Source organism: Propithecus coquereli, unplaced genomic scaffold, assembly GCF_000956105.1.
Source record: "Propithecus coquereli isolate 6110/MARCELLA unplaced genomic scaffold, Pcoq_1.0 Scaffold862, whole genome shotgun sequence".
NCBI classification, from domain to species: Eukaryota; Metazoa; Chordata; class Mammalia; order Primates; family Indriidae; genus Propithecus; species Propithecus coquereli.
In genome coordinates, this window is record NW_012154863.1 from 95876 (window position 1) to 111121 (window position 15246).

The following is a 15246-nucleotide window of genomic DNA, read 5'->3' on the forward strand; positions in this document are numbered from 1 at the left end:
AAAAAAAAAAAAAAAAAACAGACTTGGCAGAGCAGCACACGCATGGTGTATTCAGTGAGGGCCGAGAGCCCTGCAGTTCGGGCCATCTTCAAGCACATTACAGAGAGTGCTAACAATCAAGCCAGAAAGGTTTAGCCATTTTCAAAAGGCACAAAATTATGTAATATGATATTTTTAAAATTTCCATCAATACAAAACTAAGCTGGGCACAGTGGCTTCTGGTGAGCAGCTAAGACAGACAGCATCATGGAGGAAAGCTTCCGGGTCCTATGCTGTTGGAGCCTCAGGGTGGCAGGGCGGCAGCAGTGCTCCCCAGAAGCACCTGTGTGCCTCACCTGCACAGGACCACTGGTTCCAGCTTTTCACCACCCCAGTCACCAGAACTTCTCCTGCTTCTTGCAGGGCTTCTCTTGCCTTACCATGACAGCCACACAGCCATCCAAGCTGGGCCACAGGTGGGGCCCAGGCCTACTCTCCTCCCATGGCACAATCCCAACTCCTGACAATGCCGTGAAAATGCCACAGGTACCACTGCCCATGAGCTACTCCCCAGGGGGACAGCACCCAGAGGTGGTGCCACTCATTCCCAGAACTTCCTGCATGTGCTACACTTAGACAATGCTCTGAGGCCAAGCCAGACAGAAAAGATACCAGCCACACGCACCACCCTCAGTTCTTCAGGGACGCACTGTCAGCAGGAACAAAGCTATCCCCAGCACCAAGAAAGAAGAAAGAAACAAGGAAGAAAGGACAATGTAGCAACAGCCACCATGCCTGCAAGATGGGTTCAGAAGCCCAGGACAGCTCTCTGTGCAGAGACCTGCAGCTATGTGGTCCACCTCAAGAGATGAAATCATGCTCACTACTCTCAGCTGGGGAACTGGGGGACGTGCAGAAAATAAAGTCACAAGAATGTTGAGCAGGCCCACAACACCAGTGTCACCACATGCCAGGCACACACACTGAGAGGACATCAGCTGTGGGGGCCTGGGATAGCACCCTGCCATTGACACAGCAATATTTCCCAGCAAATATCATCAGCATTCACACAAAGTGGAGATTTAGGTAAAGAAAATTGCTTCCCATCAGCCGAGGTTTTCTCACTAAATGAGGTTCACATCTACAGCGTGTCAGAATTGCTGTCTCGTGGTTTGACTGCTCCGTCAAGTTCTGGGTGCTGCTCCTCTGCCTTTATGTCAATGGTATAGAAGGTCAAAAGCCAGAATCTCTCCATAATGTTGTCCTGTATCAAAAGTGCTCTACCTCCTCACCTGAGGGTCTGCGTCATTTCAACTGAAGACTATCTGAGATTGTCAAATAACTGTTAAAACACTAGTACTCAGCCTGGGCAACATAGGGAGACCCCCATCTCTACTGTCTCTATGAAAATAAAAAAAATTAGCTGGGTGTACTGGTGTGTGCCTGTAGTCCCAGCTACTTGGGAGGCTGAGGCAGGATGGCTTGGGTCCAGGAGTTTGAGGCTGTAGTGAGCTATGATGACACCACTGCACTCCAGTCTAGGAGACAAAGCAAGACCCTGTCTCTTTTTTTTTTTTTTGAGACAGAGTCTCACTGTGTTGCCCGGGCTAGAGTGCCGTGGCATCATCCTAGCTCACAGCAACCTCAGACTCCTGGGCTCAAGCAATCCTCCTGCCTCAGCCTCCCGAGTAGCTGGGACTACAGGCATGCGCCACCGTGCCCGGCTAATTTTTTCTATATATTTTTAGTTGTCCAATTAATTTCTTTCTAATTTTAGTAGAGACGGGGTCTCGCTCTTGTTCAGGCTGGTTTCGAACTCCTGAGCTCAAACAATCCGCCCGCCTCGGCCTCCCAGAGAGCTAGGATTACAGGCGTGAGCCACCGCGCCCGGCCGACCCTGTCTCTTTTAAATAAATAAATAAAAACTAAAAAATAAATAACTAAATAAAAATTTAAAAAATAAACATTCACTAAGGTATGTGGTTATTGCTTTCAAAATGAAAAGGTAAAGTTTTAAAAGAAATAAAAAGAGCAGCAAAGTACGATACACTGTTTCTCTCAAAAAGCAAGAATTACATGTGCCTCCAGCATTTTCAAGCAAACAGGTCAGAATGATGTTGATTTACTTACAGGCGGCTTCTCAACCCCACCGAGCTGGCATGACTTAGACAAGCAGAATCCCCCAGACCACCTACAACAAAAACAAAGGAAAAAATCAGTAAACGAGTATCAAACCAGGTGACTTGAACTGATACTGTCTTTTAAAGCCTGAAAGTCTAGATCTTTTTTGTAGAAACCTCTACATGTAAGTTTCTGGAAGACAGTTCTGAGTTTTGGAAAGTTTCAGAGTGTTGCCAAGCGAAGGGTCTGCACCAGTTAGGAAAACAGTAAGTGAGGGGAGCCCCAGGGAAAGAAGGGGAGCCTGAAGTAGCCCCTAGCTCTACACACCCCAAGTGGGAAGCTGAGCAGGCTGAGCCCCAGTGAGGAAGCCCTGGGTTCCTGCTGAAAGGCCAGGAAGGTCAGGCCTGTGGGTTCCTACAAGGGGGACCACTTCCCACTCACTTCAGCAGGCCCTGGTGGGCAGCAGCCAGGGTGCACATGACCCCCTATGCCCAGACAGCCCTCCAGAGCGAGCCACAATCCCAGGGGGGAAAGGGCTACAAGAATCATCAGAATACATTTCCTGGATAAACAAATAGTGGTGAGTGTACAGCACATTTTTAGGACACTTCTCCTAACTCACTCTTGTTCATAGCATAGCTCACTCACGCCACCAACATTCAGAGCCCACTGTGATCAAGCCTTGGGCTGGGAACAAGACAGGTGATGGGGCAGCAGGGCCAGAGGCACCATTGCCAGAGGTGCCAGGCTAGCCTGTGTAGAAGTCAGGCAGTGCATGGGGCAGAGTGGCAGCAGGTGGCGTCCTCCACCCTCCTGGCAGGGAGCATTGAGTCCTCTGCCCAAGAGCAGCAGAAGCAGATGTAGGCTATGAGGAGCTCCCTTGGGCTGGCCCACCACAAGAGCCATCATGCAAGAAGGGACAAGATGGAGAGGGCGGGTACCCAACCTGCTCCCAGTGGACTGCTTATCACCTTACATCATAAGTAACAGGCAACTCTCATGCTTCTATAGGGAAAGATATTCCCAACAAATGTCACATTTAGGACCCTGCAGTATTGGTGATAGTCTGGGTTGAAGTTGAGGGCTGGGTTAATGAGAGTTCAGTCACCATGATTCATATCATAAAGATGTTAGCTACATTCTCAAATGCATCAAAAGCACAGGGCAGGCCAGGTGCAGTGGCTTACACCTCTAATCCTAGTACTTTGGGAGGCTGAGGTGGGAGGATTGCTTTAGGCTAGGAGATCAAGACTAGCCTGGGCAACACAGTGAGACCCTGTCTCTAAAAAAATAAGAAAAACTAGCCAGGTGTGGTGGTTTGCACCTGTAGTCTTAGCTAGTCGGGAGGATCACTGGAGCCCAGGAGTTTGAGGCTGCAGTGAGCTATGATGGCACCACTGCACTCTAGTCCGGGTGACAGAGTGAGACCTTGTCTGTTAAAAAAAAAAAGGAAGAAGAAGAAATAGCAAGCAGACAGGTTGTCAAGAAACCTCCCAGAGCTCCCAGTGATCCCATATCTAACACTCCCTGTCACACTAGCACCCTTCCCAGACTCTCTCCAAATCTACTCTGAAGGCTTCTGTGTCAGCTCTCCACAGAAACCCCCAAGTCAAAGCTATCCTGGGACTCAGTGCTCCCCCATGGTCTATGGGCCACTCCCTCCTTGTGGAAGCCCTTCTGTTCACCAATCACTTCTCCAACTGGGGGTCCAACAATTCAATTCAATGCACACACTCCCTGGAGTTAGCACATATCCCACAAGTGAAGAGCTCAGCCCTACAAGACTACACCCACTCCAGGTACCCACACTTCTGCTGACCTCAAAGTTAGGGGTTCCCAAAACCCCCTTGGTTTTGCTAATTCACTAGAATGACTCACAGAAATCAGCAAAGGGCTCTAACTTACCATCACAGTTTATTATAAGGATACAAATGAACAGCCAGATGAAGGTTCTAAGCATAGGAGCCTTGTCCCCATAGAGCTGGGGCACAACACCAATTGGAAAGCTCCACCAGCCTCCTCGGCTTCACCTCAGAGGCACAGCTGATCATGTCATTGGCCCTGGAGATTGAACTCAGTCTCCAAACTCTTTCCCTGGAAGGGGAAGTTTCAACCTTCTAATGACAGAATGGCCAGCCCCCACTTGAATCTAAGGGCCCACCCTGTGCCACCTCATCAGCATTAAGCTCAGGTGTGGTGGCAAAGGGCTCCTTATGAACAACTAAAGAACCCCCCCCTGCCGCCCCCTCAGGAAATCCCAAGGCTTTTAGGTACTCAATGCCAGCAACCCAACTAGGGACAAAAACCAAATATATTTATCATAACACACCTTTCTTCACCTGGCTTCCAGGAGACCATGCTCCTCTGGTTCTCCTCTCCTGGTGGATCCTCCCTGCCTGACCTCCATTTCTTTCCTGACCCAGATACACATGACCCACAGGTCTCATGGGCACATTCAACAGTTCCAAGAACAAGAACTCCTGACTCTCCTTCCAGCCTGCATCTCCCAGAGTCCTCCTGGATTTCAATACATGGCACTGCCACACCCAGGCGGCTCAGGCCAGAAGTCAGAGTCACCCTGGACCAGCTGCTCTTCTCCTGCCCAGTCCTTATAGAGTCTGGCCAGCCAGCTCCTGCCATTTGTACGTGTACAGCAACTTCCTCCCCAAGAGGACAATATATAAAGGTGGGAGAAGAGTAACTTTACAGTGGAAAACCTGACAAATACCACTTCAGCTGGTGACCAAAGTCAGTATCAACAGTGGTAAATCATTCTGACAGCATGGAACCTTGATATGATGAGGACATTTTATCTCTGTGGTCTTCCTCCTAAAAAAAATCCATCGGTCCCAGTTTAACTATAAGAAAAACATCAAAAAATCTCAATAGAAAAGCATCCTACAATATATCTGACCAATATTCCTCAAAACTGTCAAGGTCATTGAAAACAAGGAACATCTGAGAAACTCACAATCAAGAAGAGCCTAAGAAGACATGAGGACTAAATGTAAGTGGTGTCCTGGATGGGTCCTAGGATAGAAAAAAGACACCAGAATTAAGTGCGTACAGAATAAAGTATGGAAGAGTAAAGAAAATCTAAATACAGTATGGACCTTAGTGAACAATAACATATTAACGTCGGTTCATTAATTGTGACAATAAACCGTACTAATGTAAGATGTTAACAACAGGGGGATACAGCACTCCGCTGAGTAAGTTATTTCTGGGGAGTTCAGGGACCTCCTCCCCACAGTCCAGCCCTAGGTCCTACAGGCTCTGAAATCCCTGTTGGTCCTACAGCAGACCTGCTCTTTAACCCACTATCATCAGCCCTTTAGTGTCTCTGTCACAAAGAACAGTAATAACTACAGAAAACATTTGTGTTCCTGAAATGGCACAACCACACACACACAAAAAAATCAGCTAATTTTTAGTCCAAAATTCAAAGTATTGCTGGACGTGGTGGCTCACGCCTGTAATCCTAGCACTCTGGGAGGCCGAGGCAGGAGGATTGCTTGAGGTCAGGAGGTCGAGACCAGCCTGAGCAAGAGTGAGACCCAGTCTCTACTAAAAATAGAAAAAATGGGCCAGGTGCAGTGGCGAATGTCTGTAGTCCCAGCCACTCAGGAGGCTGAGGCAGGAAGATCTGAGACAGGAGGATTGCTTGAGCCCAGGAGTTTTTTTCTTTTTTTTGAGACAGAGTCTCACTCTTTTGCCCGGGCTAGAGTGAGTGCCGTGGCGTCAGCCTAGCTCACAGCAACCTCAAACTCCTGGGCTCAAGAGATCCTCCTGCCTCAGCCTCCCGAGTAGCTGGGACTACAGGCATGCGCCACCATGTCCGGCTAATTTTTTCTATGTATTTTTAGTTGTCCGATTAATTTCTTTGTATTTTTAGTAGAGACGGGGTCTCGCTCTTGCTCAGGCTGGTTTCGAACTCCTGAGCTCAAACAATCCGCCCGCCTCGGCCTCCTAGAGTGCTAGGATTACAGGTGTGAGCCACCGCGCCCAGCCGAGCCCAGGAGTTTTTGAGGTTGCTCTGAGAGCTAGGCTGATGCCATGGCACTCTAGCCTGGACAACAGAGTGAGATTCTGTCTTAAAAAAAAAAAAAAAAAAATCAAAGTGGTCAAGGTATTCTTACCATCATCCTGAACATATGAAGAGGTCCAGAAAGCTCTAACAGCAGATGGAAACACTGAGCTCCACAACCAGACTGCCCACAGCTCCTGCCACTCAACATCCTTCCCACACCCCAAAAGTCACAGCGGCCAAGCAGAAATTAAAATGACAAGAATTGCATTTCTTGTGGTGTCATTGTAAGCCACAAAGCGCCTTGAAATAAGTTATTTTACTTGAGTCTCTCACTCTTACGGGGCAAGTTTTACTTATCTCAATCTTACAAATAAGGACACAAAATCAGATGGTTAATTAAAGAGAGAGATCAAGAGAGGGAAGTCCGGGCACCTTTCCAGGGTGGCCTAGAGGAGGCCGTGCACAGCCACCCTAAAGACCCTCCGCAGCCCCGGGTCTGCGTGACTCCTGGATGCAGGCTGCTGCCCAATCACACCCTAAGGTGGTGTAGGTGTTGGCATCATCTTCTCAGTCCCACGGAGTACGAGGGCCTCTGCAACCCAGCAGTGTCTGCCCCCTCCCCAATCCAGTTTCGTCTCCCGGGCCCTGAGCATGGCCAAAGGGCACGACCGTCCTCATGAGTGGACGCCGATCTTAATCACGCAAAGGCGCGCCCAAGGCTGTCCCAACCCCTCAGAACTTTCCCAACGCCCTCTCTCGGAAGCAGCGACCTGCGGAGACCCGGCCGACTAAGGTCACAGCACAAGGCAGAGTCCCAGCGACTCCACCCAGCGCTGGCGGCACGGCCAGAAACAGGGCCCCCAGGACCCCAAGGACGGGCAGGGGCCCAGAAGGCCGAGACCCCTGGGCGCTTGACCTCGCAGAGACAATCCGCCAGGAGGGTCCCAGAGCGGAGGGGAGGGACCTGGCAGGACCAAGGGCCAGTCCTCCCCCATGGATCTGCAGCGCCCGTCCGCCCGCGAGGCCACCCAGGACCCGGTGCCTGCTGTGACCCGTCGCCCGCCTCTCGGTCCGCGGGACCCCAGCGCCGGGCGGCGTCCAAACCCCAACCCATGCACCAGAGTGCGGGTCCCGCCCTGGGGGCGCCGCAGGGCAACCAGGCCCGACTCCCCCCAGTCTCCCGGCTCGCCCCGCGCCATCAGCGGAGAGCCGACAGCTTACCCCGCGGGGCTGCAGCGCGGGGCGGCGGGAGGCGGGCAGGCCCCCGGCCGCGACAGCTCCTCAGTAAGATGGACGCCATGTGCCCGGCCGCGGCGCCCACTCCGGCCTCCTGCTCTGCCTCCTTTTCCCCAGCGGTGGCCGCGGCTCCTCGCCGTCCCAGCGGCGGCTCGGGCCCGGCCCGCGCGGACGGCTGACGGTGGAGGCTGGCTCCTGGCGGCGGGCGCTCAGCTCAAGGACCCGGCACCGGCGGCGGCCATGTCCCGGCACAGACGTCCGGAGGCTCTGGGCGGGGCGGCCAGGCTGCCACTCCCATTGGGCCCCTAGGGCGCCCGCAGCCTGCCAGGTGAAGGGCGGGCCCGGCACCCCCGCGGACTACCGTTCCCGGCGTGCACCGGGGCGGTCCGCTCCTCGGAGCGCGGACTACCGGTCCCGGCGTGCACCGGGGCGGCCCGCATCTCGGAGCGCGGCCTGCACCTCGGGTCGCACTGTGCTCTTGGGTTTTGTTGAGCCGCAGAGTGCCTGGTCACGCATGCATGATGACTTTCTGTCAGCCTTCGGCGTCGGGCAAACTCGGCTCTTATCCCGGTCCAAGCACTGTCCCTGCGCATAGCAAATGGCTCCTGGGGCGCTGTGGGGAAGGGCCCAGTTGGTGGCCGGACGCTCTTCAAGGGCGAGGCAGGGGACGCCGGAGATGGAGGGGCGCCCTTGTCGCTCGCCGCCGGGGTCCCGGGCCAACCTCCCTCCGACCTGCGGTTTTGCTCCGCTGTAGGCTGCACCCGGACTCGCGCAGCCCCGAGGCGCTGCGCAGACCACGGGCTGCGCGGTTTTGGGGTTGAGGGCTACCACTGGGCGACATGGGAGCTCGGCCCCTACATGAGGGCCACGTCGCACTGGGTACCCACCACAGGCCCCGCACCCCGCACGCCGTGTCTTCCGGCCTGGGGGCAGTGGGGCTGGCCTCGTTCAGCTCCCGCCTGAGCAACCCCAGGGGGCTCGGGCGTGGCTAGGGCGCTGGGCTTACAGCCGGCTCCTTACCCGCCCCACCTCCCAGCCCACAATGGAGCAGCTGAGGCTCAGAGACGCCAAGGTCCAGGCCCGGGGTCTCCAGGATTCCTGCCAGAGCTGGGCTGGGCCGGCGGCCATATATGCACCACCTTCCCCTTCCTTTCTCAAGATGGGGGTCCCTGCGGTGAGGCAGGGAAAGCAGGCTCGGGGAACGTAGGGCCCGGTGGCACTCAGGTACTCCCTCGTGGGTCGAGATCTTCTCCAGGCGCGGGCCCACAGGCCTGCACCACAACCCAGTGGCAGCAGGCCCTTCCCCGGACTTGACACACACAGGCTTCCCACCTTCCCAGTGTTTGTTCCTTCCAGGCCCTCTGCCTGGAAGGTCTTTTCCATCCTTCTTGCCTCTGTGGTGTTCACTGGTGTAACCCCAGGACACCGCTTGGTGAGGGTCCTGTAGTGCACGCCCCTTATCTCAGTTCTCTAGGACCAGGAGTGGGACTCCTGATCCCAACCAGCCCCAGAGTCCTCAGAGGCTGGTTGAAAGGCATGTCTCCCTAGGAGGCTCCCTCCCCCAAGCTCCTCTCTGCCTCTGCTTTCCAGCACTCAGCTCTCACCATTGGGAAGAAGTAGCCTGCTGGGCGTGCTTTTCCTGAACAAGAACTGCCAGATGCTGGGCCTGCAGTACCCCCTTAGGTGGGAGGGGGTGACACTGTTTAGTGCAGGGCACTTTGAAGATGGTCTGGAAGTTCCTGTATCCACATTGGTCAGTGGGCACTACAGACATCAAGTACAGAGTGACCTAAGAACCCCTATGCCTGAAACCTAGGCCTCTGCTGCCAACAAACCCAAAAGGGGACCCTTTTCTGCCCATCCGCCAGGAGGCTTGGGGAATTAGGAAGGGCAGTCCTTGTCCCACCAGCCCAGGGTTGGGCTTGAGCCAGAGCAGACAGCTGCTCAGAGTCAGACAGGACTGGCCTTTTTATGCCACAAGTGTAGGAAATTGTCCCAGTCCTAGTAGGGGCATTGGCCTGAGCTCCAGATGACCCTGCCCTGATGCCACTGAGGGGCAGGGAAGGAGCCCCCAGGGAGAGGACAAGCATCAGTGCTCCTATTGTCAATGCTACAGGGTCCCAGTTGGCCAGAGACAGGGCTGAGCAGGGTCCCATCTACACTAGCATCTGTTTGCAGGACTTTGAAGGGACACTGGAGGAGTGGGGGAAGCCCTCCTAGCCAACGTCCACCCTGCCCAACACCACTCACTTGCAGTTAGGATGACTCATCACCCCTGGCCCAGAGCAAGGAGAACCATGGCACAGTGTGGATTGTTTTAATATCCTGGACTCTTTTTAGCCTTTTTCTTTCTCTTTTTTCTGGGGGACTCCATTTTCCTTCTCCCTATGTTCCCTGCAAATCATACATAACTTTCTATAGTTGCTCAGTGTTTACACAAGTGACAGAGTTAAGAAACGGGATAGGATGTCCAGGCAGCACACTTGCCCCAGTTAGGGAGGTTAGGGATTGGTTCAGAGAGGGGGTTAGGGAGGGGGTCAGAGAGGGGGTCAGGGATGGGATTAGGGAGGTTAGGGAGAGGGTTAGGGGTCAGGGTACCAGAGGAAGACTCAGAAAGGCTGTGCATTGTGCTCCAGCCACACTCAGGTGCAGAGTAGGCAGAGTAGGATTCGCATGGATTGGGGTTTTGCTGGGAAGTGTCATGAAGAGAGATGGTAGAGTCAAAGGTGAGTGCAAGAGACTGGCTATGAGGCTTCTCCAGGGAATTAAACTAGGGGGGAGGAGGGGAAAGGAGGAATAGGAGAGGGCGGGCTTGGGACAGTAGGTGACTGAATCAGCAGCCTGTGGGCCGAGAGGGTTTGGAGCCAGGTACCAGAGCAAGTGAGCTGACGAAAGCACATGGTAACCTCGGGGATGGTGGGTGGCTTGCACTTAATAGTGATGGCAATGGCTACAGTTTGAGCCCAGGAGAAAAGCCTTAGGTGAGGCTGGAGGGCCAGGTCACCCTCCTCCAGCTGGGAGCAGCATTGGCCAGGCAGATGCAGCAGGAGGGGCAAGCGCCAGCCTTTAGCCTCCTCTTGCCCCACTGATACTGCCTGCACATGGAGGTGGTAGCTCCAGGCTGGGAGATGGGAGGGCTGTGCATTTGGATCTTGAGAACAGAAGAATAGCGTCTATGGGATTGAGGTCAAGACTGCTGGTTCCCCACAGCCATACCCACTCTCTCCTTTCCTGTGCAACACAACTCCAGTATGCCTAGGGCAGCCCAGCTGGAACACTACTTACCAGCCTCCCTTGCAGTTATATCTGAACTTCAGGGGAAAGGTCTTTGAAGTGAGGTTGGTCCATTTAATCCTTTCTGGCTTCCTTCTGCCCTTTAGGCTCTATGAGCGCTAGGGTAGAAAGATGAGGGCCTGGATTGCCTACTTAAGGCTTGTTTTACGTAAGAATGAGGAAACGTCTCTCTTTTCTCGGACTTTGTTACCTGGGGGGCTCTCTGTATATAAAACTGAATTTATTCATAATGGATTCAAGGACAGATTCCTAGCAGCTAGATTACTGAGTCAGAGTGAATGCAAATGTATGTTTTCTTAAACCTTTAAAGTGTAACATACACACAGTGAAGTCCTAAGTACAATCCGAAGCATTTCCCCATCATGTGCATACCCATGCAACCCAGGCTCTGATCAAGGCTGTAGACTGACAGCTCTCTGGAATCCTCCTCCTGCCCCCTTCCAGCATCACCCCTTCTCAAAGGTAGCCTCTACTTTGCCTTCTGCAGCCAAACATCACTTTTGCCTGTTTTTTTTTTTTTTTTTTACTTTACATAGATGGAATCAAACAGTGCAAACTATTTTATCTGGCTTATTTCACTTAACATTATGGCTATCAGATTCATCAAGGTTGTGTGGATAACAGTAGCTTGTTATTTTTCATTGCTATGTGGTATCCCATTGTATAATATGCCACAATTTGTTTATCAACGTTAATGGTTGATGGCCCCTGAATTTTTGGCCATTGCGAATGACGTTGATATTAATATTCTTGTACTTGCCTGTTGTGGCACAGGCACATGCCCTCTAGAGGGGTACAAGTGCTGGTCAGAGGGCATGCTGAAGCTTTGCTTTAGTAGATACTGACAAACAGTTTTCGAGGGGTTCTATCAGCTTGCCCCGCCACCAGCGGAACCAGAGTGATGTGACCACTCTACACCCCCATCAACACTTGGTTCTGTGATTCTTGTTATTTGAATCATTCTAGAAGGTGAGGGGCATATTGTTTCATTTTCCTTTCCTTTTTTTTTTAATTAGAGATGGGATCTCTATGTTGCCCAGACTGGACTTGAACTTCTGGGCTCAAGTAATCTTCCTGCCTCAGCCTCCTGAGTGAGAGGGGCTACAGGGACACAGCACATGCCACCACACCTGGCTTTCGTGACTAAGGATTTTGAGGCACCTTTTCATATGTTTTTGACCATTTGGACCACTTCTTGTGTGAAGTGCCTGTGTAAGCCTAGTTTTTTGTCCATTTCTCTATTGGATCATCTGCAGTTTTGTTATTGATTTGTAAGAATTATTTGTGTATTCTGAATATGGGCCCTTAGTCAGATATATGTATTTCTAATATTTTCTCCCATTCAGTGGACTGCCTTTTCAACTGTTATTGGTGTCTTTTGGTGAATAGAAGTTCTTGATTTTTCATTCTCTATCATGTCTTAAAGAATTTTAAAAAAGAAGTTCTTGACTTTAATGACTTAATCTCCTTTTTGGTGAGTGCTTTTTGTGATTTGTTTAAGAAATCTATGCTTACCCAACGGTCATAAATATATCTTTTTTTTTTTTCTTTTCTGAGACAGAGTCTGACTCTGTTGCCCGAGGTAGAGTGCAGTGGCATCATCATATCTCACTGCAACCTCCAATTCCTGGGCTCAAGCGATCCTCCTGCCTCAGCCTCCTGAGTAGTTGTAACTACAGGCATATGCCACCACGCGTGGCTAATTTTTCTATTTTTTGTATAGACAGGGTCTCACTCTTACTCAGGCTGGTCTTGAACTCCTGGTCTCAAGCGAGCCTCATACCTCGGCCTCCCAGAGTGCAAGGATTACAGGAATGAGTCACTGGCACCCAACCTGCTTTTTTCTTGATTATGGCCCCGTTTTATCTTTTCTTTGCATGCCTAGTGACTTTTTATTGTATATTAGTTGTTGTAGATGAAATATTATAGAGTCTCTAGATTCTTTTATTTTCCCCCGAAGACTCTTGATTTTTGTTCTAGGAGGCGATTCAATTACTGGAGTGTATCACCTTGAACTTAGGTAGACTTGGTTTTATGTTCTGTAAAGGCATATCTGTGCCTGAGATCCTCTGTGGATCTTATCAGAACTTGGTGTTAGGCTTTGTTAGGGTGTGTGGTGACCAAAAGATTCTTGCCTGCAGGTACTCGCACCCACAGTGGGCGATAGGATTTTGTGGATACAGCAATGTATGGTTTCTGAGGCTAGATCGCTGAAGATTTTGCGACTTCAGGCTTGCTCTCTCTTGGATTTTCACTCTGGGAGAAGTCAGCGGCGAGGTCATGAGGGCACTCAACAGCCTGTGGAGACACACACATGGGGAAGAACTAAGGGTGATCTGATACACAGCAATGGATAACTCAGACAGGAAGTGTCTAGAGAACGTTTTGCTCTAGGATAAAGTCCCAGTCCCAGGGCATGGATCCGAGTTCTCAGACTCATGCCAGGGACGTTCATGAGCTTTGAATGAGGTCACTCTCCAGCTCTGGCTGGCTAGGCCAGAGCTCCCACGGCAGATGCTCTCTGGTAAGTCCAGGTGGTCTAACCTCGATTACGTGTATTCAGTAACCTCAGCCAAGGACAGTGGGACATCTCAGGAAATGCACACGTTTTCTACTCCTCCAGTGCCCTCCCTACAGATTCCAGCTGTGTCATTGCCCCTTAGCTCAGTGGGGCACCACACCCTGGTGCCCTGGCTGGACCCCCTCTTCCTGTGCCCTGGTCGACTGCCACACAAATGAAGAGCTGGGGAGGTCAAGATTGCCTCATGAGTTTCCCTTCTCTGGGGACCACAGTCCTATGCTTCCTGTTTTCTACCACCTGAAAACAAACAGTTGTCTCATTTGCTTTGTCCACGTTATGGTTATATGGTTAGAGGATTATATTAATAGCTGGTCTGGGACAGGCTTCTGTTACAGCCTGCAGTGGAATCCTTGATCCAAATCTGATTCTTTTTAGATCCTTCCACATTCGTGGGAAAACTGGTGAACTCTGCATCAAGTCTGGGGATTCCTTAATGATAATGGACCAGTGTTGGTTCTTGGTTTCCAGGAAACTACCCTGGAAGTATAAAGGTTACCATTAGGGAAAACCGTGTGTGGGGAACTCTGTATTATCTTTGCAGCTTTTCCGTAAATCTAAAATTATTCCAGTAAAAAATAAAAGAGGCTGGCTGGACGGAGGGGAGTCAGGCTCGGCGTCCCAAGTGGCTGCCCCCGGCTGGCTCAGGCTGCCGCAGACCCAACCTGTCCAGGAGAGAATTGGCCCAGCGCGCTCCCCAAGGATATCGCGGCAGGCACAGGGCTCAGGAAGGTTTATTTTCTTCCTTATGTAGTTGTGGGTTTTAACATCCTGCCATTTTCATAATTAGAACAAGAAGTGCTACTTTAGCACACAAAACAATGTGTCTTTACAATGTCCCTCGAAAAACAATGTCACTCCAAAGCCGGAGTGAGTGGGCAGCGCCAGCCACAAAGATGTGCCCTGGGTGGTCCCCGACCCTGGAGCAGTCCGGGTAGATGGGGGCTGGGGCCGGCAGGAGGAAGTGGGGGCGGCATGGTGAAGGTTGCGGGTCTTCCCCGCCTGTCCGCGGGGCCGCAGCTCCCAGACATCCCTTTCGTCCCTCGGAGAGACCCTGAGCTGCGGAGACTAACCAGCCGGGGCGTGGGAGCGCTGGGGCGGGGCCTGCAGCCGGCCTGGCCTGGAGGCCTCCGTGGCCCGCGGCTTCCTTCAGGTTCCCGCAGGTCTCTCCTCACGGCTCGACCAAACTGCGCGAGGTTGCCTGGCTTTTCTCTGCCCCAGCACCGCCGACCCTGCTCGGGCTCCCACTTGGGCGCCCCGTTCAGCGAGTGTTCTGGAAGGAGGCGCGCGCGCCCGCCTTCTGGTGGGGGAGGTGGGCAGGTGTGAGCCACCGCCCCTAGGGAGGCCGGCTCGGACCTGACAGTGACTATACTGGCTGTCATTGTCACCATTTCACACAGTCCCAGCAACCTGCTCAAGGTAGTGCAACTAATAAGAGAGGTGTGGCTGAATTGTGGTCTCTAAAGTAATAGGCTCAGGTCCCAGCCTGGTACCGGTAATGTGGCCTCATTTGGAAATAGGGTCTTTGCAGATGTAATCAAGTTAAGATGAGGTTCTTAGAAAGGGTCCTACTCCAATAAGACTTCTGTCCTCAAGAAGAGAAAACAAACAGGCAGACACACAAGGAAAAGGCCACGTGGCGATCGGAGCGCTGTTGACACAAGCCAAGGAGCACCAAGGATGGTGGCAACCGGCAGAAGCTGGCAAGAGTCAAGGAAGGCTCCTCCCCCAGAGCCTGTCCTGCCAATACTCAGTTTTGGGCTTCTAGCCTCCAGAACTGTGAGAGAGTAACTTTCTGATACTTTGTGGCCCTGAGAAACTGGTATAAGGAGGGATGAGGTCTGGAAACGGAGCAGTCCGACTCCAGGGGAGGTATTACCACTTGGAGATGAAATGGAGCTGTGGGTCCCTTCCTGAGGGTCTCAGCTCAACCTGGGAGGGGATCAAGGAGGCCTCCTGGAGAATGTAGTCTCTCAGCTGAGACCTGGCATGGGGAGAGGGAGGAGTT

General features: G+C 52.2%; 1 protein-coding gene across 2 annotated transcripts in view; it reads right to left on the reverse strand.

Annotated features, from left to right (window-relative positions):
• LETM1 (leucine zipper-EF-hand containing transmembrane protein 1) overlaps positions 1–7600 on the reverse strand; it is a 48807-nt gene extending 41207 nt beyond the window's left edge. For both annotated transcript variants that reach the window (XM_012664160.1, XM_012664159.1), the window contains exons 1-2: positions 7352–7600; positions 2110–2170 (exon numbers count right to left, since the gene is read on the reverse strand). In XM_012664160.1, the coding sequence (XP_012519614.1) occupies positions 2110–2170; positions 7352–7430 (140 nt within the window). In that variant the 5' untranslated portion in view covers positions 7431–7600. The remainder of the gene's footprint in view (positions 1–2109; positions 2171–7351) is intronic.
• Positions 7601–15246: the final 7646 nt, after the last annotated feature.